The 27,778-nt window shown below is 33.2% G+C and overlaps 4 protein-coding genes across 5 annotated transcripts; 1 reads left to right on the forward strand and 3 right to left on the reverse strand.

Annotated features, from left to right (window-relative positions):
- Positions 1–130: 130 nt before the first annotated feature.
- On the reverse strand, positions 131–2,354 carry LOC110739846 (gibberellin-regulated protein 1-like). Its single transcript, XM_021920332.1, has 3 exons — positions 2,146–2,354; positions 1,891–1,924; positions 131–682 (listed from the first exon to the last, which is right to left on the reverse strand). Exons 1-3 carry the CDS (start codon positions 2,242–2,244, stop codon positions 501–503), a joined length of 315 nt encoding a protein of 104 aa, XP_021776024.1. The 5' UTR covers positions 2,245–2,354; the 3' UTR covers positions 131–500.
- A 6,941-nt stretch (positions 2,355–9,295) lies between these two features.
- On the forward strand, positions 9,296–10,857 carry LOC110739855 (gibberellin-regulated protein 1-like). Its single transcript, XM_021920340.1, has 3 exons — positions 9,296–9,491; positions 10,115–10,157; positions 10,497–10,857. The coding sequence occupies exons 1-3, from the start codon at positions 9,405–9,407 to the stop codon at positions 10,676–10,678; spliced, it is 312 nt and encodes a 103-aa protein (XP_021776032.1). The 5' UTR covers positions 9,296–9,404; the 3' UTR covers positions 10,679–10,857.
- Positions 10,858–19,562: 8,705 nt separating this feature from the next.
- Positions 19,563–21,521, reverse strand: LOC110739866 (type III polyketide synthase B-like). The gene is made up of 3 exons (XM_021920349.1): positions 21,199–21,521; positions 20,588–20,956; positions 19,563–20,347 (listed from the first exon to the last, which is right to left on the reverse strand). The coding sequence occupies exons 1-3, from the start codon at positions 21,380–21,382 to the stop codon at positions 19,722–19,724; spliced, it is 1,179 nt and encodes a 392-aa protein (XP_021776041.1). The 5' UTR covers positions 21,383–21,521; the 3' UTR covers positions 19,563–19,721.
- A 715-nt stretch (positions 21,522–22,236) lies between these two features.
- Positions 22,237–27,627, reverse strand: LOC110739875 (5'-methylthioadenosine/S-adenosylhomocysteine nucleosidase 1-like). 2 transcript variants are annotated; one of them, XM_021920357.1, is made up of 8 exons: positions 27,423–27,627; positions 27,251–27,314; positions 26,767–26,858; positions 25,732–25,838; positions 25,289–25,363; positions 24,341–24,415; positions 23,230–23,322; positions 22,237–22,786 (listed from the first exon to the last, which is right to left on the reverse strand). In XM_021920357.1, the coding sequence occupies exons 1-8, from the start codon at positions 27,508–27,510 to the stop codon at positions 22,589–22,591; spliced, it is 792 nt and encodes a 263-aa protein (XP_021776049.1). In that variant the 5' UTR covers positions 27,511–27,627; the 3' UTR covers positions 22,237–22,588. The 2 variants fall into 2 exon arrangements, with proteins under 2 accessions (XP_021776049.1, XP_021776057.1); XM_021920365.1 differs by lacking the exons at positions 27,251–27,314; positions 27,423–27,627 and adding an exon at positions 27,056–27,059.
- Positions 27,628–27,778: the final 151 nt, after the last annotated feature.

The following is a 27,778-nucleotide window of genomic DNA, read 5'->3' on the forward strand; positions in this document are numbered from 1 at the left end:
GAAATTGGATTAATTATTACGTCTAAATTGTTCCAACACAAAATAATATGGTTGAAACCATCCTTTTCTAGTGATAAAGTAAATTGGCATTAACTTAGCAACAAAATAACAATTAATCACATCACCAAAAAAATATATAATCTCAATGGATTTATTCCATACTACGAAGTAGCTTTCAAACAGTGATACATTACATAGCATTAATTCCCTTGAAAAGGAATATACCATACACATCAATTAAAATACAGTAATGGTAGATTACTAAAAACTACTTCCGCTATTATACAAAATAGTACAACAATCGACATAAACTTCCATCTAGATTACACTCACTTAACATAACTAAACATACCACCAGCTAGCTAGCTATAAGAATTACAACGTGCCTAAAAAATGGATTTATTTTACTAATATCATAAATAGAATTTTGATCCCAAATCATTTCAAGACTAAGGCTTTGCTGTTTCCGAATTAAACATAGAAATCAATTCCGGGTATCTTTAAGGGCACTTGTGCATTTTATTCTTGGTGGTCAAGTTGGCATAACAAGGACAGGCTTCGTAGTTGCCAAAGGTGCCTGGTGGTACGCAATTGCACTTGCTACAACAACTTCCGCACGCCCTCTTGCATAGGTTTGGCCTCTTTGTGGCGCTGCACCTCACTGCACATGCTGCCCCACAATCTGCATGTACCATTTTCATAACTAAATGCTCAGTAAAAGTTATTTATTGTTTTCATCAGAATTCTGTTGGAGTAAAAATCAATATTTCCTGTCACATTTATGATCAATTGGTTGACATCGACTTACACGTTGTTACCAAAGAAGTTGCAATTTCAGTGAAGTTTGGCAAAATGGAACAATTTGCTTACTTAGTCCCTCATTGAGTCATTGTTACGAGTAAGTAAATACTAAATAACTTTCCTAATCTCCTTTAAAACTCGAATGAGTAGTTCATTTGTGAATTTTAATGCATCCAAGAGTATAACGTACCTCAATATATTCCCGAAATAACATATAATGCAAAGTAATTAAATATAGTTCAGAATAAAAAAAAAAAAAAAAAACATCTCTTATCTTTACTATTATATATACTCGTATATAAACATCAATTATAGGACGTTATTGTGAAAATCTAGAGCATGAAAGTTTGAAGTACATGCAATTATAATGTAAAAAATAAACCATGCAAATCATGCTCCCAATTGGCCAAAACAATGATGGCCAACCAACGATTAGGAAAATATAACAAAAATGTAAAAAAAAAAAAAAGAAAAAAAAAAAGAAAAAATAATAATAATAATAATAATAATAATAATAATAACAATAATAATAATAATAATAATAATAATAATAATAATAATAATAATAATAAAGCTCGTGCGGCTGCTCACATCTTTAACAGGATTGGGTTCGCTATAGCTAGAGGGGTGGTGGCCCAGATTGTATCTCGTCTCCCCACTAATTTCTTGTAAATCTTTTGACTTTGTAGGTTTTTGTTATTTAATAATAATAATAATAATAATCTTTTTAAGAAGCTATTCTTAAAAATTTATACTAGTATATGAGGTTTGTTGTTACTCATGACCCTATTTACATTTACTATGTAAAAAATTATCATATACGAAGTAACATTCTACATACTTTTATTAACATTAATCATGCATTACATAACTATTTAGAAAGATCAAAACGGAAAATCTTAGCCTAAGCACTTTCTAATTAAATAACATGTAAATTTTGAACAACACTTAAGTTTTATTTTATATGTATATATATTACTAAATTTCCTAGAAAATAATGAGCATAAACTTTCATTTCCTTGAGTAAATGTTGCATAAAATAACCAAATAATGGGAGCTTTTTATGAAGATTAGATTAGAGAAACTTACCCACTTTACTTTCAGAGACATTTCCAGGGCGAGTCTGAAACATAGTATTACATAAACTTTTGTATTAATATATATATATATATATATATGTATATATATATATATGTGTGTGTGTATATATATATATATATATATATATATATATATATATATATATATATATATATATATATATATATATAACCATGTAATAATATAGAGAAAATTTAACTAATTAGTAAACTAATTACATGATATCATTAAAAAAAAACATACCATTTGATTTGAGATTGTTTCTGGTTCAAATGCATGAACAAGCTGAAGAACAAGTAGAGAAAGAAGTAGAGAAGCAATTAAAGCTTTGGAAAAAGCCATTTTTAAGTTTAATAATAGCAGAAGAATTGCTTGTAATAATAAAAGAGAGGAGGAAAATTGGAATTGTAAGTTGTGACTAATGAGAGTAGGGAAGTGGTGTCTATTTATAGGTGGATGGTTGGGAAGTAATTATGGCCATGTTGTAATGTGATGATGTTGGTTGTAAATTTTACAAAATTTTGAAAGAGATAATTTTTACAAGTTGCTAGACTTTTAAATATACCAAGCATCCAACATGCATGTACCAACATACAATTTTTTGGACAATAGTAAACAAGACATACAAGCCACCCGTTACTATTAGCTTACAACAATTTTATTTACGGGTTAGTACATACTCATCAAAATCACGTTACATTTTGCACAACTAACATAATAAGGATTACAATCATCTAATCTACTATTATGACCATTAATATTACAAGTATTTTATTTCCTTAGATATATAGATGGTTGAAGCATTTTGTACCAAAGAAATACAAATGATACAAATACTTCATGATTAACTAACATCTAGCCAGCGAGTTAGGGAGATATCAATGTATTTATTATATTTTAATATATATGTAGTAAATATTTAAGTGATATTGGTCAAAGGAGAGTACATTCGCTTTCAAATTAAATTATATTATATTATTGTTAGCTATCTAACCTAACTCTTTATAAAAAAAAAAAAAAAAAGGTACCGTTGATATATGCTGATGAGCTGGCTAAATAGCTACTAGCTAGTTATTGATTGATTTGGTTTACGAGTGAGCAATTTAACATAGCAACCTAGCCTAAGTTAGTTAAATACAACTAAATACAAGTATAAATATGGTCCAAAAATCAAAGATCGATTGGTAGTCTTATCATCAATGAGTCCTTATCTACTTGTACGTACACTTTTATGAATTTAGCTACAAGATAAATTCCACCCCCCAAAATTAATTTGGACCGAAGCTATTACGCCTAACGCTTTTGATGGAAATATCTAGACATGAATGCATGACATGTTATAAATATGTCAATTTTTTTGACAAAGAAATTATAGTTTGTCTAAATTAGAATTGTAGCCTAGCCAGGAGGCCCAGGACATACATCAATGGAAAAATCCAATGTTACGTACCAACAAAATGTAAAAATAGAGTGCTAGTATGAGTTGTATAAACAATTAAGAGCCACAATCACTAGTTGGCAAAACTAGTGGTAGTCATTGGTTGATTGCTTCATGTATTAATTATAGAAGTATTTGCATAAGAACATTTTTACAAAGAGCTTTATTTACTATCTAGCTACTCATATTAGACCATATTTGACTTTACGATTGGATCGAGTTTCCTCAAACTTAGAGGCTATTATCGTTTATTAATTATGGTTGTAATACCAGTATGCACCAATGTAGCTCCGCTCCTGGGTAAACCAAAGCATGCAATGAAGAAAAAAGAATAAAAGTTTTGGAAAAATTAATGCAAAGTTAAAATTATAAGAATGTACACCAATTAAAGTATAAAACCAAAGCAAGGAATGAGTTAGTTGTACGTTCCTATTTTGCAAATTATTTTTATCTTACAAAAACGTTTTTGTTAAACCCTCAATATCGTGTACGTTAACACCGACAAAAGGCAACTTAATTAGCATTGCACATACACTGCCTAATTAAGATACATCTCAATGAAATTACCAAAGATGTTAGTACCTTATTATAATTTGGTATATCCTATTCATAGACAGATGGTATATTAATAACTCAGAAAATCTGATGGAATAACTGAATTATATAGTACGGAGTAATTGATTTTTATTTTTGGCACACCCCTATGTAAGAGGAGCATAGAAAATTGTGCCAAAATCAGTTTAGGTGTGCTAAAATCATTTCTCTCATTTTAAGTTTACACCGAATAACTTTAATTAGAAGAAGAAAAAAAAAACTATTGTGATTCCAATAAAAGACTAATAAACATATGGAGGTCAATGTGGTTACACTCTTACACCTTGTAGGAATTTATCAACAAATCAAAATTAGCATGTCGAGGTTAGTTAAACATGCATGTGTGTTAGGAATTAGAGTTGCAAATTGGTTAGCTAATTAAAGATTTATTAGAACAATAAGTTTAAGTTGATTCAAGTCTCTCCTTAGCTTTAGGCTTTATCTTTAAGTTATATCTTACATGATAATATTGTAGGGGTGACTATGCCACGTGTTATCCTTGGTACATACTCCGTCCCTTAATACAATGCCTCTTTCGAGCATTTATCACTTACATAATAAAGAGAAAGAGGCATTGTATTAAGGGATGGAGGGAATAGTAAATACTAGATGGACATACAAAAAGTGCCCATAGGTTTGCACATAAACCAGGTAATTTTTAGACTCCAAAAAATTGAATTGGCTAGAAAAAATGATTTTATAAACCAATCTGATCGAATTGAGAAAATCGATTTATAAAAAAACTTTGCTAGAGAAAATGATTAAATTTAATTCGGTGTTTTTCAATAATGATACATTAGCTGTTAATAGTGTTTAAATATGATCCTAATCTAATTTGAAATAAACAAATTAATTAAGGAAAAATTGCTCGCAATATTCCGACCTTTTGCCCGTTCGCTGAAAATAATCCCACCATTGGATTATTTTTTAATAATCCCACCTTTACCTCTCGATCTTTTTTATTGGTCCCAACCGGTTAGTTAACTTGTTATAGCAAGTTACTAGCCACGTGTCGGCACCCAATTAGTCCAAAAAATAATTTTTTTTTTAAAAATTAAAAATAACAATTAATTAATTTAGAAACCACCCACCAGCCAAACCACCGCGCGTCGGCCTCCCCTGCCACCAATCCCGATGCGCCCGTCTCCCCTGCCACCCCTCCCCTGAACCACAGTCGAACCCCCTTCCTTGAACCACCCTCGAACCCCTCCCTCCCTCACGAACCTCCACATGAACCACCCTCGAATCCTCACGAAACCAAGCCAACCCCCAACCGGCCAACCCTATTCACGCAGCTCCGGCTTACCTTCCCCTCCCATGAACCACCTATCCTCTCCCTCACTCTTACCCCTGTGAAAACCCAGCCCTTAAACCCAGGCTCCGCCCGCGAAAAACCCACCAACTCCCTTAAACCCAGCTCTGACGCGCCGACTTCCCCCATCCCCAGATTCTGGTCGCGTCGCGTCTCCCCCTTCCACCGTTTCCAACCGCGTCGTCGTCGTCGTCCACAGAGGAGGGGTTGGGTTAAATGGTTAATGTGGTTAAGGGGTTGGGTTAATGGGTAATTGGGTTTAGGTTGGCTTGGCTCGGTGGGATTCTGGTCAGCTTGGTGGTTTCAGGTGTGGGTGGGATAGTGGTTCTAGGGTTTAGGTTGGGTGGTGGTGGCTGAATTGGGGTGGCTTAGGTGGCGGTGGTGGTTTTTTTTACTACTTTTTTATTTTTATTTTTTTTACTAATCAAGGAGTGACACGTGTAAATTCTACTTTTAAAAAAAAATTTACCTGCTCAACCGGTTCCAAGTAAAATGGGACCATTTATAACGGAATGGGTATAAAGGTGGGATTATTTAAAAATAATCCAAAGGTGGGATTATTTTCAGCGGACGGCTCAAAGATGGGATTATTTCGGACAATTTTTCCATTAATTAATGACAACTTGGCTTACTAACTGATATTCATCTCTAACTTCAATTGACGTGAACTAACCATAAAAACATGATTTGAGTATGATCACCTAAATTTGATTTAGGTGTGACTCAAGTCAAGAGAATTGAATCATTTCGGTGTTGCTCAATTTATTCTTTTCTTGTTTTAATTTATTGCTTCAAGTATTCAACTTCGACCCTTTCCCTTATAAATGACTTTAATTTATATTGAATTAACTTATGTAGGATGATTTACGAAAGTATGGTTATTTTAAAACTTATTTATACTTTTGCGTTGGAATGAAACTTAATTACGAAATTACTGTCCACGTAGGCTCGGATAAGATTTTATTTTAATTTATTATTTTTCAAAGTAAAACCGCTACTTGAGGTAGCGATTTTACCCTTCATAAATTGATTAAATGTATCTTTACTTAGAGTACTAATGACAAACCGCTACCTCAAGTAGCGGTTTTAGACTATAACCGCGGTTTGTCTCTAAAGAAAAAAATTACCTCCAAATGTATCTCCAAGCCTACGTGGACTATATTTTCGTAAATAAGTTTCATTTCAATGCAAAACCTTAAATAAGTTTCTTAAAAGCTATATTTTTGTAAATCATCCACTTATGTACTCCTTACTTGATTCTCAAGGTCTAAGTAAATAATTTTCTTCATCCTAATATTTTCGAAAAAAAATAAATAAATCATATTCTAGTTTTTCTATGTACCATTCCACATAAGATCATAAAAAATATATAAAGGGAGTAAATAGTTCACGTTACCTTTTTTAAAATTTTTTGTTGATCTTAAATAGTGTACCTTATATTTATTTATTACGGACTTTTGTAATATATACATAACAAATTCAAGTATCGATCACTGTATATTATTTCACGTATTATTTTCAATTTTAATTAGCTTCTTGTATATGTTATATGTACTGTGCATGCCGTGCATATTCATAATGTATAAAATGGTTGAATATATAATGCAATGAAAAACACAAGTTGTGACTAAAAAATCATTGAAATTACATTATTCCAAGCAAAATCCAAATTGGACCAGTAAATTAATTAAATGGTATTAAATCTGGAATTAAGACTATTTTTTTGTTAAAATTTAGTCAGACAGTGCATTAGTGAGAGTAGTGATCATTTGACTAATAACACAATAAAGAAGTGGGGGAGTAGGTCAGTTGGCCAGTAGGAAGGAAGAATGGGGGCTTGGAATTCTGAAATTTGAGAAATTGTTCATTACTCACTCTTATTTTGTTGGTACTCGTTTTACATTTTCCAGCTAAGCTCCAGATAATCAATTCTTTTTTGCCAGCTTGCAATATTCCTGGAAAGTCCCTCCCACCTCTATCTCGATAACTTCATATTCCATCATCAATATTTTCTACTTGATGCAATGGTTGTTAGTGTACGAACCCGTGTTAGAGGTGACAAACACGTCATTTGACTTGTACAGATGTACGTTACTCTGTTTCTAATAAGTTTAGATAAGATAAGGTGAATACAAAGGATTATAATGATGTCGTAATTGTAGTACAGTATGACTTGGTATGTTTGAGAAAAGAAAGGCATCCATGACAAATTGACAAGGTACATGGTAGAAAAAGGAAGAGATACTTTGTTGAGTTGATTAAAAGAGTTGCAAAGTGAGTACAAATATAATAATTAGATGGGATTGCTTGTTTGAAATAATGAGTACTACTAGTGTACATACTACATTCAAGTCAAGACTAATAAATGGCTAATGCTACAAATAGTACTTATGAGTTATGAATTATGATAGAGTGTTTCAATAAACCAATCAAGAAAAAGTGGTGGCCAACTCAGAAAACTCTAATTCAAGAGTAATTGCATGAAGATGAAGATGATTCATTAAATGTGCACAACTATATATACTTGAAATCAGATCATATTTATCCGTTATGTATGAATGGATTGAAATAACTACACTCTACACATGTTGTATACAATACATAATGAGTACAGTAGTAACTGAAAGTATATTATTAGCTGGATTATAATATATCCATTAACTTAGGGTCTATTCATAAAACTCATAATAAATACACAACTAAATAAAGAAAATTAAAAAGAAATGATCAACATTTTCATTTTATTTAAGTTTATAATTTTTGGATTGACCTCTAGTCTATGTATTGGCTTTGATAATTATAATAACACACACCTACATTTAGGATGACTTCTTAAGAAGATTTATACTAGTATAATATTGTGAAAATCAAAGATAATCATCTATATTCTGTCCTCACTAATTTGGACAAGAAAATGACATGAATGTAGTACAAGTATCCTTGAATCAACTTGCATTGTGTGCTTCAATATCGTATAGCTGGATTTGTTCAATTTACTAATACTTTCTTTGACTTTATTTAGTGTTCAAAGAATCTATTATTGGCCGCCTTTTGTTTGCTTTAGATAGCATTTTTTTTTAAAGAGTTTTACCAACTAGTTAGTGCTACTAATCTACTATAATGCTATGGTATGCTTGAATGAGGAACATATCTACCTAGAAAGTTAGGAGTGTCTGATCGAAATATTGAATCGATTATTTAGTAAAGGAGATGTTTCGTTTTAACCAAACTCTTAAGATTGAGACTTAAAAACACGATATCACTTAGCTTGTTACAAGAGTTTTACCTTTAGCTAATTGTAACTTGACCTGACTCAGATTCAAATTAGTCTGGATCTAATAGATTTTAAATTACTAGGCATATATATATTGCATAAACACTATAGGCCAAGAGTTAAAACATTAATATGCTTTATATTATAGGCTTTTTTTATTTTTTTTATTTTTTAAATTTTTTTTAATATAGAGCCATTAGGGCATGTGATAAGAATCAATCTCAAGATCTTTTGAGACCGGGAGGGAAACTTTAATTACTTGAGTTATCCCTCACTCTCTTATCCTAATATACTCTCTCAGTATTTTAATAGGTGTTACATTTCGACCAAACACGCTTGTCGAGATACGACTTTGACCATTAATTTATCTGATTATATGTTAGTAAAATTGCAGGAAAATTGAAATTATGAAATTATACATTGTAACGAATCCAACAATGTATATATAATAACACTTATTTTTTTTATATACTACGTATTAGTAAAATAATTAAATTAAAATCATTATGTAAATAGTGTAAAAAAGTCAAAATATAACACTTTTTAAAACACCAATGTGATATAAGTAATCAAATGTTGGAGCTGTAAAGGTACACACGATTTATGTGCACATTCTCAAATCCAGATAAGTTTGAACTTATTAAATAAATTATTTATTAGTAACAACTAAGTAATTAACTAAAAATACAACTAGAGTACGTCACCTACCGTCCTAATTAATTAAGTAGTACCGTCCTCAGTAGCCCCAACAAAATTGGGCTATAAATAAGCATGCTTTTGCTCACTTTTTTGTATCACTCACAAATTGAAACTATTCTCTCCTCTAAACTCTCTATTAATTTGGCTCTTTGCTTAATTATTTTATTAAGCATCTTTTTATTACAATGGCAATTTCTAAGGTTTTAATTGCTTCATTCCTTCTTTCAACTCTCCTTATTCAATTTGTCCAAGCTACTACACCTACACCTGCGGTAAGTATTCTACCCTTAAAAGTTATTTTTGTATGCTATACATGTATTTTATAGACGCATGTATGATACATACTTCGTTTATTTTAATATTTAGTTTTATACGGGACATTCGATAAATAATTACACATATATGTTTTCGTAAGATAAATTTTTGCCATATTTATATGTATGGTACATTCAAAGTTATTTTTAAAGCATTTTTCTCATTTGAGAGAGCTCTTAACTTAGGTACAAGTGAGAAATGGATTTTTATCTTTATTTTCTTTGATTAATGAATACTTTGTATACTATTTTTCTACAAAAACAAATTAGTTTATTTTGATGAACAAATTAAATACAGCATATTTTTTTTAAATCCACTTAATTATGCTATTTACATGCATGTTATTTAATTTGTACAGAGATTATCAAGGCATTCTTATTCATTTTAACTAATTTTAATTGATTAAAACTGAGTTCTTGGCAAATGATTTTGTCTTGTGTATGTTTGAAAACATTTATTATTGTTTAATATTGATTGAACGGATTTAAAAAAGAAAAAATAGTATTGGTTATACATAAATGAGTAACAATTGCATTTCTGTTATTGTTTGACTGATTTTACCGTTTGTTTGACCATGCAGCCTGCTGGTAGCGTTATAAGTCCGGCACCCGGTGGATTCATAGGTATATACGTAGTATGTTCTCATAATTTATTATTTGGACGGCTTTCCTTCATAATATTATTGCTAGATCCATGCATTTTTCCCTAAAAAAAAAAAAAAGTACTAATCAATTAAGTTCACCACAAGACACGGTTTTTTTTTTCAAACGAATTAAAAATTACACTTATAACATTGTATCAAAATGTAATAATTACATAGTACATTCTCGATTAATACAAGTGACACATCTCCTTTAGCATTATCCAGTGTTTAATATTTCAACTTTTAGCTATCTTACCTATCAGTATCTTGCTACCTTGAGAAAAATCTAATGTAAACGTAAATTTTTTTTCTTTGACAGATTGTGATGCAGCATGTTTAGTAAGGTGTAGCAAATCAAGCAGGCCAAATCTATGCCAAAGAGCGTGTGGAAGTTGTTGCAAAAGGTGCAACTGCGTGCCACCAGGTACTTACGGCAACTACGATAAATGTGAATGCTATGCTAGTTTGACCACTCGCGATGGCAAACGCAAGTGCCCTTAATTAATTTAATACAATTATTACCCCTTAAATTTATGTTTAATTTGTTTAAATTAAGCTAAGCTTATATTTACTGTTACTCAAAAATAAGAGTAGCAATTATTATCCCTTTGTACTAAATTTCTTTTTCATTTGTAACATTCGTTGAAATAATGAGATATGTGTTAGTTCGTTCAAACAAACTTTTCTCCGTCTTAATTATTGTGCATACGTCTTTTTCATACATTCTCGTTAAAAGTAGTGTACTGAAGTTAATTGACACGTTTATGGAAACGTACAGTAAAAGTTTGATCTTCCTATTTGGACGGTGATTGTCTTATAAAAAAGAGTTCTTTGAACTAGCAGTATAGGTGTACGACAACTTGTAAATTAATTGAGCAAACAATATATTGCTTAGAATTGAAAGGAGAGATGATAAGAACGTGAATGTATCAACTATAGTACACTGTACACATTGTAGTACTATATATTTTGACAAACTGGCCTAACAATCTTAACTTTCTTGTTGTTCAGTCATTAATTAATAGATAATTAAATAATATCTCCAAAATAATAGGTCAGTGAGATTAGCTTGATTCTTTATTTCATCAAAAGGTTAAAAGACTAATTAAAAGGACACTAGTTTCGTGTTATGAACATTTAGTTAAACCAATTGTTAGTGGGAATTGAAGTGATCAAGTGGACGAAGGACCCTATGCAAATTTTTTGCAACTTCGTATGGCATAATTTTAACTCTGTATATACATTAGTTATTTAGTTATTCTCTCCCATATTGTTCTTTTTTTTTTTTTTTTTTTTTTTTGGCATTATTGTATTCTGTTCGTTGTACCGAAAGTTTTTTATTTTGTGATGACAAAAATTAAATATCTAAGGCAGATAATATCATAATAACATGATATCCCATACATTGAGCCATAAATCTATGAGGACTATGACATAAACAAATTCAAGTAATTCATATCACATGCCTAGCTCAATATGTATGCATGTGTTCATTTCCTCGCTCTTCACTGGTATACAATATTGTTTGGAACCATATATAAATGACCATCAATCAGTTATATATACAAGATTACAAACATAAAGTCTCGTGGTGGCATTGAGTTAATGAAGGAATTATAAAAACAAAGTATAAGGTTCAACTAGAGCTGTCAAAAGTTGACCTGACCAGAAATACCGACTCAAACCCGATTATTAACCGACCCGTCTGAACCCGGAAAAATGGTGACCCAAACCCGACCTGAAACCAATCCTAGACCCGAGTTGACCCGAGTATGTGAGACCCGAACCCGAACATGAACAGACCTGGAGATGACCCGACCCGAATGTAACCCGTAAATTATTGACCTGAATCGAACTCGACTTGAATCGAAATTGACCCAAACCAGTTTTAACCCGTCAAAACCCGAATTTAACCCGACATTATATGTGGTTCCAAACGACATTATATGACCCCGAGATGTATTCCCTAGAATCTCAAGACTTTTCAATACCAGGCCCGAAACCTCCAGAATTTCTCAAAAAGCGTGGATATTAGCCTTTATTTTTGGAATTTTTTTACTTTTTTCGCCCGAAAATAATAATTGCCCAAATTTTTACCATAGTCCCTAATACCCCTTAGGAGACCAATTGGGTGGGTGGAACCATCCAATTTGTCTTTAAATGGCTTATTTACCGGTTTATAATTTGCACCGATTTTATTAAATCAAGCCTACCACGAACATTTATGACAACATATAATGATCATATATGGTTCCAAACGTCATTATATGACCCCGAGATGTATTCCTTAAAATCTCAAAGCTTTTCAACACTGTGCCACAAACCTCTAAAATTTCTCAAAAAGCGTGGATAAGCCTTCAATTTTGGAATTTTTTGACTTTTTTTCGCACGAAATTAAAATAAAATTTGGCAAAATTTTTACCATGGTCCCTCAAAACCTCTGGGAGTCCAATTGGGTGGGTTGAACAAACTATCCAATTTGCCTTTAAACGGCCAATGTACCAGTTTACAACTTGCACCGGTTTCATTAAATCAAGCCTACCACGAACATTTATGAAAACATATAATGATCATAAATGGTTCCAAACGACATTATATGACCCTAAGATGTATCCCTTATAATTTCAAGACTTTTCGATACCGGGCCTCGAATCCTCCAAAATTTCTCTAAATCGTGGATATTAGCCTTCAATTTTGAAAATTTTGACTATTTTTTGCCCGGAAATAAAAATTGCCAAAATATTTACCATGATCCCAAATACCGTCCGGGAGTCCCATTGGGTGGGTGGAACCATCCAATTTGCATTTAAACGACCAATTTACCGGTTTACAATTTGCACCGATTTCATTAACTCAAGTCTGCCACGAACATTGATGACAACAAATAATGATCATATATGGTTCCAAATGGCATTATATGATCCTGAGATTAATCCTTTAGAATTTCAAGAGTTTTTGACACCGAGCCCTGGAACCTCCAAAATTTCTCAAAAAGCGTGGATATTAGTTTTAAATTTTGGAATTTTTTGACTTGTTTTGCCAGGAAATAAAATTTTTTGTTGAAATGTTTACCATGGTCCCTAATACCCTCCGAGAGTGCAATTGGGTTGGTGGAAGCATCCACTTTGCCTTTAAACGGCCAATTTACCGATTTACAACTTGCACAGATTTCATTAACTCAAGGGTACTACGAACATTTATGACAATATATAATGATCATAAATGGTTCTAAACAGTATTACATGACCCCGAGATGTATCCCCTAGAATTTCAAGACTTTTCAACACCGGGGCCCGAATCCTCAAAAATTTCTCAAAAAGCGTGGATATTAACCTTCATTTTTGGAATTTTTTGAATTTTTTTCGCCCGGAAATAAAAATTTCCGTAATGTTTCCCATGATCCCTAATACTGTCCAGGAGTCCCATTGGATGGGTGGAACCATCAAATTTGCCTTTAAACGACCAATTTACCGGTTTATAACTTGCACCGATTTTATAATTAACTCAAGTCTACCACGAACATTTATGACAACAAATAATGATGATATATGGTTCCAAACGGCATTATATGACCTCTAGATGTATTCCCTAGAATTTCAAGATTTTTTGACACCGGTCCCCGAAACCTCCAAAATTTCTCAAAAAACGTGGATAAAACGTGGATATTAGTCTTCAATTTTGGAATTTTTTGACTTTTTTTGCCCGGAAATAAAAATTGTTGAAATGTTTACCATGGTCCCTAATACCTTTCGGAAGTCCAATTGGGTTGGTGGAACCATCCAATTTTTGCCTTTAAACGGCTAATTTACCGGTTTATAACTTGCACGAATTTTATGAACTCAAGCATACTACGAACTTTATGACGACAACATATAATGATCATATATGGTTCCAAACGGCATAATATGACCCCGAGATGTATTCCATAGAATTTCAAGATTTTTCGACGTACACCAGGCATCGAAACCTCAAAAAATTCTCAAAAAGCGTGGATGTATATTAGCCTTCAATTTTGGAATTTTTTGACTTTTTTTTGCCCGGAAATAAAAATTGGCTAAATGTTTATCATGGTCCTTAATACCCTACGGGCCTACGGGAGTCCAATTAGGTGTTTGGAACCATCCAATTTGCTGTTAAACGGCCAATTTATCAGTTTGCAACTTGCATTGATTTACCGGTTTACAACGGCCAATTTAATTAACTTGCACCGAACCCGACTAGAAACGAAATTGACCCTAACCCGTTTTAACCCGTTAAAACCCGAATTTAACCCGACTTGTTTCTAGCCTGACTTAATTTCAACTCGACCCGTTCCTAACCCGACCCGTATATAACCCAACTTGTTACAAACCTGACCCGAAATCAACCCGACTTGTTATTGACCCGACGCGAATTTTACCAGACCTATTACTTTCCCGACCCAAAAATTCAACCCGATCTGTTACTAACCCGACTCGAAATTAACATGACTTGTTATTGACCCGATCTAAATTCAACCCAAATTGCTCCTGACCGATTTTAAATCACCTTAAATTCAATTTAGACCTCCTTATTATTGTTGATCAAAGCATTTTTTTTGAGGAGACCAAGTCGGTCCAGGATAGCAAAAGAAAGGAGCATCATCCTCAAATTTAAGAGTTAAATATAGTATATATTTGTTGTATGGTCAAAGGATATAATTATCTTCCTAAATTATAATTAGCTTGATAAAAATGATAATTATCTATTTATAGTTAGTTGAACCCGAAGATGACCTGACTTGGAAATGACCTGACCTGATTGTAACCTGCAAATTATTGACTTGAACATAACCCGACTTGAATTCGAGAATGACCCGACTTGGAAATGAACCAACCTGATTATAACCCGCAAATTATTGACTTGAACCGAACCCGACTTAAACCCGAGAATGACCCGACCTGATTATAATTAGCAAATTATTAACTTGAACCGAACCCGACTCAAACTCGAGAATAACCCGACCTGATTCTAACCCGCAAATTATTGACTTGAACCGAACGTGACTCGAACTTGAGGATTACCCTAACCCGTGAAAACCCGAATTAAACCTGATCTATTGTTCATCCGACCCGAATGTAACCCGACATGTTATTAACCCGACCTAAACCCGATAAGAAGTATGACCCGACATGACCCGACTCAAGCATGACCCAACCCAAACCCGACTCGCATAGGTTATGGAATTAATCCGAATTGACCCGATCCAAGTTGACCCCCCACTCTTACCGACCCAAATATGACCCGTTTACCCGAATTGATAATTCTAGTTTCAACCACCCAACGACCACACTTGTGTAGGATCACTTCTATAGGTTGTACCTTTGTATCCTTGGTCACTAAGGAGACAAAAAAACCACCCAAATGGATTAACATGCCAGGATGTTGTGGGTCCATGAACAACATTATACCATCAATATTTTTATATTCGTGTCTGTACAACTCCAAAATTGTACAAAACTGATGCATAATCCATGCTTTTGAGCCAATTTCAAAAGTTTTCCCGAAAGTAAATGTGTGGGGTGTCTCTTAGGATTATATAAATTAGTTTGGAACCATAAGAGGCCTATCTATAGATCTATAAAATTCCAAGAACAAGTTTGGGTTTAACTATGTGGCTATTTCGAAATTATGTTGCATTGGATTGATAGTGAAAACATGCAATCTTGGAATAGTTGTTTATATAAGACCATTTTATCATAACCTTAATCATTTGGTTAAGACAAGTATACAAAATCCGATATGAATAACTATGGATTCAAATCTCGTCCTTCCCTTTGATCCTTTGATTTCTGAAGTGTACTGTAATAATGCACTCGTATTCCGTAGATGACTTAAGTGACACTACTACAGCAAAGAGAATATGGTTCAAAAGGGTAGTAGTGGTGCTACATATGATGATCTAGCAAAGTTCAATTGATGGGCAGAATAATCTTTTTGCAAGACACCTCTAAATTATATTCAAAGCAAAGAGGAGACAAAAAAGTGATACATAAACATATTAACATATGATGAGTGTAGCAATGTCAAAACGGTTTGACAGTTCGGATTCGGTTCAGTTTGGAATCGATTCGGTATTAAATCGGGTCGGTTTGAAATCGGTTTAAGTGTCTCGCGGGTCGGTTTCAGTTCGGTTTAAATACTTATCGGTTCGATTCGGTTTCGGTTTATTCTTGAGCGGTTTTAATTCGGTTCGGGTTGTAAACGGTTCGGGAAGTAAATGGTTCGGTACAGCCGGGTTGCAGTTTGTTAACGGTTTGGTGTAAATGGTTTTTATACCGTTTCAAACAGTTTTGGGTTGGAAACGGTTTCGAGTTAGAAACGGTTCGGCTCTTTTTCGGTTCAGTTTTATTTTGGTTCGGTTTGTTAACGGGTTTGCCTTTTATACGATTTAACGTTATTCGGATCAGTTCCATTTCACATTTACTAAATTATGGTTCGGAACAGTTTTTTATTTCAAAAAAGTCGGTTTTTAATCGGGTCGTTTGGATTCGGGCAGTTAAACGATTTTGGTTTGAAGTTTCATAGTACTTGCTAACCTTTTGCTGGTTAACAAGTTTTATATCAAGCCGAAACTTCATCACTTCATATTTAGGCATTAGGCATTATATTATATACAAATTCTCATCGATTTCAAAAATACATATCATGTTATTTGATGTTTAGTCATATTGATCTTACTAGTTTATTACGAATTAACGTAGATTATAAAAGTTTAGTGTATTAATGAATTATTGTTGCTTTACTATCACATTATTAGCTGCTTCTTATTCAATCAACTAATTGATGTGTCATAATCATGATTTGATGAGTTATTGTGACGTCGAAATTACAGTTTGATTTATAGACGATTCGGTTTGTAAGTGGTTTGGTTTATAAACGGTTCGATGCAAACGGGTTGCAGTTTGTTAACGGTTTGGTGTAAACGATTTTTACCTCGGTTCAAACGGTTTCGGATTGAAAACGGTTTCGGGTTAGAAACAGTTCGGTTCTTTTTCGGTTCGGTTTGCTTTCGGTTCGGTTTAGAATTGGTTCGGTTTGTTAACTGGTCCGGTTCTTATACGGTTTGACATTATTCGGATCGGTTCGGTTTCGGGTTTACTTAAATACAGTTCGGGTCGGTTTTCGGTTTTACAAAATCGGTTTTTAATCGGTTCGGTTCTCATTTGGATCGGTCGGTTTCGGGCAGTTAAACGATTTCGATTTGAAATTTGACAGCATTATATGAGTGAATATCTCTTTTGCCTTTTTGTTGTCGATCAAATACTCCGTACTTCTTTTTATCTCTGAACCCCATTTAACTTTGTCTAGCAATTTGTACAAATTCTTAGTTGCCTGACATATAGCATGTGAGAAATGTGATGGAATCTTTGAAACAAAGTTACGAGTACAAAAATAAAAGGCACTTAGATCATATAAATCTAATTATTGTTACATTGCTTTCTTTTTTAAGTTGTAGACCACTCAAATACAGCATTGCATATGCCCATCCATTTCGTTGTATGTAGGTTTCATGATTTTAATACAAGCTGTATTTGTTTGTGTTCTTTGACCAACTCAATAAAAAAACTTAAGCGGCGATTCAAATCAGATTTGAACTCGTGACCTTTATATCAATTTGGCTCTTGATATTCTGTTAACGGATCAACTTAATCAAAATTCTAAATTGATGGTTAAGGTTTAAGAATATATTTTTATACTCTATCAGTGCATTTGCACAACCAAATTTTGACATAGTGGTTACTCATTTTATTTCTTAATGATTATAAAGTAGGTGGAAATACAAATGGGATTTTTATATTCTAGGGTAGTTTTTTGTATCTAGTTTGTTTAATGATGATTGATATTAGTGAAGTAAACAAAGGGAAGGGAGAGATTAATGAAAGAATTTGACTTAGGGCTTGTTCACATTTACTGAACTGAGCTGAACTGAACTGAACTAAACTGAACTGAACTAAACTAATTGGAGCTGAACTGAAATTAAGTAAATGTGAGCAGGCCCTTAATTTCATTGGCTACATTCTTACATTGTACTATATTAAAGTATCTATTTATACTTGAATGTCAGTTAACACGACTAGCCTGATACTCCTACAATTTTTAATTTTTCATTCAGATAATTCTAGCTACTTGCTTAGATTGCATTGGTATTTGGTAATATATGTTCCGAGAGATAAATTTATTTTTCTACACTATGTTCTAGACTTATATTAGATCTGTGTACGTTAACATTAACCATTTTGTTGGAGGTTCAATAATTTCAAAGCAATTGTGAATGAGAAATCAAATTATATATACTTGTTGGATCGTGGATTAGGGTTCACAAAATGTATAACAGATCGCACCAATACAATAACAGCGACATACAGTATAAAATATAAATTATAATCGTCGTCGATTTATAAACTTGATCAACTTGAACAGTGTTTTTTATTTTTATTTTTTTTACCTATTTATAGAATACCATATAGTATTAGATTAATGAGACAGTCCAAATCTATATTGCATTGTACTACATCATAATAGAAATATGTCTGATTAATAATTGAGTATATATCTGGTCGTTTTATGTATTGATGTATCCTCGTATTACTCAAAACATCTTAGATTCATTACACATTATTTACACTGTGATCAAATTAATTTATGAAGTCAACTTGAAGAAAAGTAAAGGAAGTTGCTTGAATTTTACATTAATTGCTTGAATGGAATATTCTTTCTAACTTTCTAACTCACTTACTGCTGATTACTAAAGAACGTTGCATTTGACTAATAAAACATGCAAATATGGGTCATTGGGACCATTTTGCTTCCACCACTTTAATTTGGACAAAATAAATTTACAAGTGTAATAGACCAATAGTGGATACATGAAAGACAAAATTTTAAAATATTGAAGCCAGATTTTTTCAACAAATCAAATCTTTAACAGCTAATTGATGTGCCCCATTGTTTAATTTCATGCTCCATATTTATTATTTTTGCTTGAATTATAATCGTGTTCAAATTGTATCGGATTTAGAATTGAATTTTGATTATAATGTACTCATATTAAATTTGAGGTTCTTTTGGAAATTTTGTGTATATCTTTTCCCTATTTTAAAATGTAACGTTGAAATTAAGAACAAATCTAATAAAACTGATAAATTATGACATCTGACCTTGTACGGTCAATTACCTTCATTTTGAACTTTATATAATTTTTCTTACTAGTATAAAAATTTGAAAACTTTAGACAAACTATTATTATTATTATTATTATTATTATTATTATTATTATTATTATTATTTTCTTGGATCCACCACTTTTTTAAGTCTTGTAACATAATATTTGGAGTAATATAGATTTGTGAAGGGTACAAAGAACTGATTTATAATCAATATTGTCACAATATAGTCAACTTCAATCTGTCATGCAAATTGAACATTAAACCAATACAGAAACTTAGCAGTTTCAGACTTTAACATTATAACAATAAACAGTCCAGCATTTGATGCACATTATTAAGTGTTACATAATATTTGTTCACATAGTAAGATTCTTAGCAACAATACCCTCAAATGTAACACCAGGACCAAAAGCCAATATTAAGCCCCATTCTTCATCATTCTTAGGTTCATTCTTCAATTTTTTGCTTTCTTCCATCATATACTCCATCACATACACAATTGTATTGCTGCTAGCATTACCATAATCAGCCAGAGCACGTCGACTAGCAATTAATTTTTCCGGTGACAAATCTAGCCTTTTTTCGAGCCTGTTTAAGATTGCCGGTCCTCCAGGGTGCACTGCCCAAAATATTTTGTTGTAGTCCTTGTTAGACAATCCTATAGTGTCCATTAACTTACCACAAAAATCTTCGATATTATCTTCAATTATTTGAGGTAATGCTCTGTCTAGCTTGAAACTTATGCCCTCCTCTGTTAGCCTACCATCAATGATCTTCTCAGTATCAGGTAAGAAATGCTGGATGGCTGTGTGGAGCTCGAAAAGTGGTCTTTCGATGATAGGATCTGGGTCTGATCCGATTAGCATTGCCCCGGCTCCATCTCCAAATAATGCCACCCCAACTAGATCATATGGTCTAGTAGCACTTGGTGGCTTAAACCCTATAATTGTTGTTTCTGAAGTTGCAAGTAAGACCCTGCTACCTATCAATGAAATTCGTTGTTTAAATCATGTTATATCCATAATAACACATAATACTACTCAGTAGATGTTTTAGGTTCAGACGATAAAAAGTGTTATAACTTATGTTAAATTAACGTGTCAAGACTCAAAACATAGTTAAAAATGTTACAATTTTTTCCTAACTAAACATTACACCTATATGGCTATATAGCTAAACTTTAGGCACATACTGTATGACAAACTTTAAAGTAAAAAGTTACCTGGGTTATTTTCAGCTATATCCTTGGCCACTCGGAGCCCCGCAACACCACCGGAGCAACCCGCAAAATAAAGCATAACCCGATTTGTTTCGGGCTTGAGCCCGAGCCCTTTAGCAAGGTAGATGTCCCCACCGGGTAAACGGGCCTCACTAGAGGACACATATACCAAGTGGGTTATGTCAGAAACGGGCCTGCCCCATTTTGCAATACAGGCCTGAGAGGCCTCAATTGCCATTTGGGTCACAGCCTCATTACAAATGTCAAGCCTTTGTGTTACAGTGGGCCGGCCTTCAATTGCTAACTCTGGATACTTATCTAGGATCTCTTCTGACATTACAACATACCTTGTTTTCACTGTTGTTGTTTTGCCTACAATATACCAAGTTCAACCCTGTTAATCAGCTAAAAAGTAATCTAAGTATACAAATTTGAAAATTCGGTGATTTTTTTAAAAAAAAAAAAAAAAAATGGAATTGACAGACGTAAGAAATATTTATGTTGGCATTTTTTTTATGGTTGATTCTAATTCTTTAAGTTATTGTTGATAATTCGACTATTTCATTCATTAAATGGTAACGTCGAAAGAGATAGAGAGGGAGGGAGAGAGTTACAAAGGCGATTAAGCTTCTCTTTGAGTTCAGGATCATCACAATTGGTGTTCCTGAAGTATCCATCAACCAGAAACTCCTGCATTACAAGTTGGTGAGGGAAACCTTTACCAAGGGCAAGAATGGTTGCTTTTCCTGGGGTAGCCTTCTTTGACATTGCATCAATTTTGATATCTTGTATTCCCATACTTCAATTAACCAAGTACCACAAACTTATGAATTTTCGGCTTTTGATAAATAAGCTCTAGGTGATCTGAAAATTGATAAATAAGCTCTAGAAAAATGTATTGATCTCTTGAAAGAGTTCTGGGCATTTATATATCGAAAGTTAGCATATATAGTAGGCTTCAGAATATAAAATAAAGTAAATAATTCTTGTAAAGCAATTATTGTGAGAGAGGTGTAGAAAGATTTTTAGGTCTGCATTCTTGTAATTATCATATAAAAAGTGGTTAAGCAGCATAAACTTCGTGCTCTTTCAAATTAATCCTTTATTGTGTCTTTGAAGGTATGATTTTGGTGAAGCAGTTAGGTTCTGCAAAAATTTTGTAGTTGAAGGTGGACAATTTTTTTTAAACTACTACCTCCGTTACAGGTTATGTACAACGATCATAACCTGTAACTGTAACGAAGGTAGTATTATTTGTACAGAGGAAGTTTAGCCCTATGACCAATATGTACGGATGTGCCCGCAAGATATAAGTCATGGACAAAGAAAAAACAACAATTATGCCATACTCAAAGTACAACCGGTCATACATAAAATAGGCCGAAAGAGAGAGAAGCAATAAGAAATGAGAAATTTGTTTCAATTAAGCCTAAAAAATTTCCTTTGACTAAATGATAATAACTTAATTCTTCTTAAAAAAAAATTATAATTTTCAAAATTTGTTTTCAAGTCTAAAACAAATGTGTTTGACCTCAGCCTAGGCTCGGTGCCTTGACCACTACATGTGGCAGTGCCAGCCAGACGTTGAACTGACAGGAAGAACCCACTGCGATGCCCAGTGACAATTACTGATTACAACAAAGGCCATAGAGTATGACAATATTAAAAAATTGTTCAATGTCATTTTTGATTTATCATATTGTAACGAGTAAACCAACTAAACATCATACTGGTAATAGTGGTAAAAACTGAGAATGTACTTTGAATACTACAATCTGAATTGCAGGACCATCTAAAAGAGTATACTTTACTTTATCTATGTGTGGTGAAAAGTTTCTGTAAAAACACCTCTGAAGACCAGCAAACCCCTAAACCCCAACACTAAAAACTAGAAGTTAATGCACCTTTGAGTTGTGCTGTCTTAATAGGACAATTACCACGAGAGCTCATACAAACTTCGTGTTTCTGTCAAGGAATTGCAAAGAATGGCGATGAAGGGAAACCTCAGAGTTCCAATAGACTCTTCCCATTGATAAAATCAACCATTTTAGCGATAGTATCATCAAGAGCAGCAGTGACGCCAGCCAAATTTTGCAAGAACTCCTCTGCAGTAGGCTTATCACCATCAACAATATCTGTCACTGCCTTCAGAAATATAGCTGGCACTTTTAGGAGCTCAGCCACATATGCAACAGCAGCACCCTGTAACCAGCATCAAGAGTTCAGTAATACTGACGAGAACGCCTTATAAATAGAAATTGCAATCCAGAAAAAACTGAATAAAGGTATAGATTGGCTGCTTTTGATGCTTCAGTCATTGTCCTGTGATCCCACAGCCATGTTCACGTCCCTCCCTACTCCATCATCAATCCTAAATCTTTTCAAGATCTGGTTGCATAATTTCATACTGTCTATTTGTGGGCAGCCAGTTACAAAGCTACTAGGGTGATAATGGATAATTATTATGATATCAACCACAGATTCTGCAATTTGTAATCGTGAAAGCATAAAAGATACTGATGGGGGATAATAGAAGTCATTGAAATCTGTCTTCTAATTCATCTATATTATCTAATAATCAGGCGTATTTTTTAAAAAATCGTGCCATTTAGAATAACACATCAATAATTTCAAGGAGAGATTACCTCCATGTCCTTCAGTGTGGCATCATTTGCGGTGATTGAAGCTTCATCTTGTGGGGACATGTCTAGCGAATCACCAGTTGACAGTCTTCCAAGCTGAAACATCAGGAAAGATCCCATTAGAAGTTTTTCTGAAATCATCTCAAGTATTATAATTTCTAAAATCCTAATGATCACAAACACAACTGTTATATACAGAGTACATAACAAATGGTAAGGGTATCCTTTGCACATTAGATGGCCTTGTGCCTGGTGACTTTAGCCTGACAAATTATGCCAGAGCATAATCCACAGTGTTAAAAAGTTAATGATTGATGCAAGTCATACTTCCTTGTTTCAAATAAGTTTTAACAGTAAAACATTGAAAATACATGAAATGTACAGGATTACATATTTATTGCAAAGCCTATTTGACATGCATATAGGATTTTCATTTTAGGGAATTATTAACAGCACCTTGGGAAAACTAAAAAATGGAAAAAATTCCAAATTTGGAGGACAGTAGGGGAGCTAAAGCCACCTTGTACATATTCAACAAGACAAGTATGAATGTGACATAAAATTTGGTCCCTCTCCTATCTCGCATAGCAATGTAAAATTTACTGCTCTTATTTATTTACTTATTTACTTATTATTATTTTGTATTTTACACTAGTACACTACATCCTTGCCTACATGGATGGATTCAAAGCAAAAGTAAACTCTATTCTTAGCATGATACAGTGTCCAAGCAGGTAAACTCCAAATCCATTTGCTACAATACTTGGACAAGTCAAACCCAAAAGTAGATAGATAAATGCTACATATTGAAACAAAAGTTGGAAGGTAAATTTTCCGATACACAGTAAATCTGACCCCCTGCTTCCCAAAATGCAGCCCTTTGCAAAGATTTATAACAGCAAAAGTGAGCACAGAGCTATATGGTGATATCTAAGTGTCAAGAATCCTATAAAATATGACAATAGAATGACAAGTTGAAGAGCAAATTTTCTGCAAAACTATAAATTATTAGCCAGTAAGGAACAGAAGATTTCAATTAGATCTTAAATCCATTATTGTCTAATTGTCTTAATACTTAGTTTGATCCTTCAGAACTAATAATATCAATTATTACCTTCAAATTTAACTCCTTCAAGATGTTAGATGCAGAGAAGGCTTGTCGCAGACCAACCCCATATAGATCAAAAACCTGCATATGTATACAGAATTTTGGTTAAAAAATCAAGCAGTGATGTGAAACGCAACCAGGACATTTGAACCCGACAGGATACTTTGCATCAAAAAATAAACTAAAGCACTTTCTGCTTTTATACTTAAACACATTGTTTGAAAAGCATGTCTAGGTGCTGTTTGAACAATTCATTTTCATTTCAACTGGACCAAAAGATGACAGTGATAAATATATAACCACAATATGCCTAATGCCTGTAAGAAACAAAATAGAGAAATAAGGAGAACATAATAGATCAGCTGAGTGTAGTGTATTGGTGTAGACAATTACAATGAATGGGATATGAGAACAGATCCTGTAAAAAGGCCCCTCAGCGTTCTCCAACCATTACATCATGCGTATACACAGATTGCAGGTAAGTTTACATCATTAAGCACTAGAGGGAAGACTTCATAGTTCATAGTGGTAGTTTCACATGAGTTGCAGGATAATGAATTCAAAGAGGATAGCAAATACTATGACTTAAATGGTTTGTACATATATTTTGGTCTCCTAGATTTATGATGGTAGCTAGGAGAATAGTAGTAACTATGACTTTATAATTGGTACTTCAAATTTTGGTTATGCTTGTTTTATGATGGCAGCTAGGAGGTTAGTCTCAATGTTAGGGTATGGTGTGTAAGAGACAAATTCTCACTAAGCAATTAGTTCACAAAGAAGCTCGACAAAAACTACAACCTAACTCATAAGTGAAAAGCCACAGCCTCGAACACTGGCTTTTTTATGTTCCAGGAAAACTTTGTCAGTGCAGGCCAATTGCTAATAGTATGAAAGATGTCCTTAACAGCAAGTTACTGAAAAAGTGTCAAGTGCAAGAGACTGGACACTTACAGGTATAGGTATTCTTCTGTCATGAAAAGCAACCTCCGATGCAAGGAAGACATCCCCAATGGCTGCTCCTTTTGCCTGAAAGAATAAGAAATAAGGGTTTGATCTTCAAGAAGTAATGAATAATATATCAGTTGCTCCTTTTTTCACATAGTGTAATGCACAGAATAGAATTATTAATCAATAAAGTTATACCAGTCAAGAGATGCAGTTTTAGAACACAAATATTTTCAAATTAGTTGTTAGAGGGAAAATACTAATTTCTCAATAAACATAAATCCTAAGCATAAAATCCCCACTTTAAAGAAGAGTTAGGCCTTCATATATATAAGTTTGACAGCAATGTTGAGTATGTTCATAGCAGTTAGGAAGCAGTGAAATACTGAGTAACATAATCCCAAGTCTTCGCATGCAGTGAGTTTATTCTAAAGAAAATCACAATGTACCTTGAAACCACCAGCAGTTCCTGCATTTATGATAAGGTCTGGCTTCAATGCCTGAATAGTTGCATAGGTCACAAGCGACGCAGAGACTGTACCAACACTATCAACACCTAGAATGTAAAAGTTCGTGAATAGCAAAAGGTCAGCATTCCCTACTCAGCAGGAACAATGTACATAGTCATCAAACTATAGGAAATAAATTTAAAAATACCATGATAGAAATGAAGGAACATCTACATATGCTGATGAACCCATAATGCTAAGAAAGAAGTATCATAACCACATCCAAGTCAAGCCAGGTATGAATATTATCTATAACTACTAAAGGTGGGCAACACCTAAAGACCAAATGTTCAGAGTTAATTATTTTAAATTTTTCTCTGGTGACTTTGCTTAGTTTTTTTTAAAAAAAAAATGAGCAACAAATAACCAAAAAGATAACAAAGCTAAAAGACAGATTTACAAATGTAATTAAATCTGACTTTTTGTGGTTAAGTCTCCCTAATATTAGTAAAGAAGATATTATTATAGTGCTAAAGATATGATTATACGTAGTATATAAAGTAATAAGAACAGTAATACACTAATAATACAGAATAAGAGTCCTCTAGTAAGACACCCCACCCCCCAAAAAAAAAAAAAAATCCTTAAAGAGACCACCAGAATACTGTGAAACGGATACATTCATAGCTACATACGAGTAATAATCTAGACCGTGTGATACAAATGTAAATCTCAATTAGTCTTCATTCGGTAATTAGATGAAATGAATAGCCTATTATCAAATGAGTAACATATCAGCTATAACACAGATGCCCAATAAATCTTCGTTTCCTTCAACCTTTTCTACCACCAGAGTAATTATATGTACAACACAAGATATATACGTAGTAACTCATATGAAATCATCAAACCTCTTTAGTTTCTCTAAGCAACTTCTTGAATTAGTGATCACGAACAAAAATACAGATAACATAATATAAAGCCTGGGAAACATGAACATCAAAAAAATCTTCAATCAAGAAAGATAGCTCTCACCTAGGGCAGGATCTTTTCCAGGTTGCACGATGTTAATATGCAAATTCTTGTACATTCCATGATAGCGCACCCAAGGAACTCCTTTCGGAAACCTACAATTTTATTTTAAATTTTTTCTGGAATTATCAGCAAAATGACCAAAAATTGGCAAACAGTACAACAAATTCAGGAGCAAATCAAATTAAAATTACGCAAAAACAGCAATTCATTACGAACAATTAAGCAAATCAAAATCGTAATCGAAAACATAAATGAATTGAAGCGAGATAAATGAGGCGAAAAAACTAACAAAGAATCGTGTTCTTCTTAATTTTTATGGAATTATCAGCAAAATGACCAAAACAAATGCAAACAATACAACAATTTCAGAATCAAATCAGATTACAATTCCGAAAAATCAGCGATAAATTACGTACAATTAAGCAAATCGAAATCGAAAACACAAATGAATTGAAGAGAGATAAAAAGAGGCGAAAAAACTAACAAAGAATCGTGTTCTTCTTTGAGTTGAAACCGCATAACCAGAGGCATAGCTTCGGTATGCATAGCTAAAGAAACCACCAAAATTCAACAGTCAGAATTTCAATCAATCGCAAAATATATGAAGCTGGAAATGCAAAATTGAAGACGAAGACGAAGAAGAAAGAGGATATTACCGATGAAGATAACAATGGTTGAAATAGGTTTTTTCTGAGCTTCGGAATCTATGGCGGCGTCAATTGGTTGATCATCTTGTGGCGCCATTGACGTCTGTCGGAGGTTTTCTCTGATTGCCCAAAGAGGAAAGAGAGAGAGGAAAAAGTAAGCGTCTACTCAAAATTTCTAGTTCTGAAAAGAAGGAAAGCGGACTAAATATTCCGAAAAATAATGTGTGTCTGTGCGTCTAGTCCGTTAACTTGAATCGGGTTAATTTCGAATTAAAAGGTTGATTTGTAGACAACTAATAACACTCCTATTTTTATCTTCTTTGCATTTTAAAAAGGTTATGATAATTAAATCGGTGCAATTGGCC

This window comes from Chenopodium quinoa, unplaced genomic scaffold (assembly GCF_001683475.1).
Source record: "Chenopodium quinoa cultivar QQ74 unplaced genomic scaffold, ASM168347v1, whole genome shotgun sequence".
Taxonomy (NCBI): Eukaryota; Viridiplantae; Streptophyta; class Magnoliopsida; order Caryophyllales; family Amaranthaceae; genus Chenopodium; species Chenopodium quinoa.

Excerpts from the sequence above, each read along its gene's own strand:
- LOC110739846 (XM_021920332.1), bottom strand. The coding sequence starts at position 2,244 with ATGGCTTTTTCCAAAGCTTTAATTGCTTCTCTACTTCTTTCTCTACTT. Across the intron at positions 1,925-2,145 it reads AAACAATCTCAAATCAAATG|ACTCGCCCTGGAAATGTCTC; the intron begins GTATGTTTTTTT and ends ACTATGTTTCAG. Across the intron at positions 683-1,890 it reads TGTCTCTGAAAGTAAAGTGG|ATTGTGGGGCAGCATGTGCA; the intron begins GTAAGTTTCTCT and ends TGGTACATGCAG.
- LOC110739855 (XM_021920340.1), top strand. The coding sequence starts at position 9,405 with ATGGCAATTTCTAAGGTTTTAATTGCTTCATTCCTTCTTTCAACTCTC. Across the intron at positions 9,492-10,114 it reads CTACTACACCTACACCTGCG|CCTGCTGGTAGCGTTATAAG; the intron begins GTAAGTATTCTA and ends TTGACCATGCAG. Across the intron at positions 10,158-10,496 it reads GGCACCCGGTGGATTCATAG|ATTGTGATGCAGCATGTTTA; the intron begins GTATATACGTAG and ends TTTCTTTGACAG.
- LOC110739866 (XM_021920349.1), bottom strand. The coding sequence starts at position 21,382 with ATGGGAATACAAGATATCAAAATTGATGCAATGTCAAAGAAGGCTACC. Across the intron at positions 20,957-21,198 it reads AGAGAAGCTTAATCGCCTTT|GCAAAACAACAACAGTGAAA; the intron begins GTAACTCTCTCC and ends GGTATATTGTAG. Across the intron at positions 20,348-20,587 it reads TATAGCTGAAAATAACCCAG|GTAGCAGGGTCTTACTTGCA; the intron begins GTAACTTTTTAC and ends TTTCATTGATAG.
- LOC110739875 (XM_021920357.1), bottom strand. The coding sequence starts at position 27,510 with ATGGCGCCACAAGATGATCAACCAATTGACGCCGCCATAGATTCCGAA. Across the intron at positions 27,315-27,422 it reads AACCATTGTTATCTTCATCG|CTATGCATACCGAAGCTATG; the intron begins GTAATATCCTCT and ends TGGTTTCTTTAG. Across the intron at positions 26,859-27,250 it reads AAAGAAGAACACGATTCTTT|GTTTCCGAAAGGAGTTCCTT; the intron begins GTTAGTTTTTTC and ends ATAAAATTGTAG.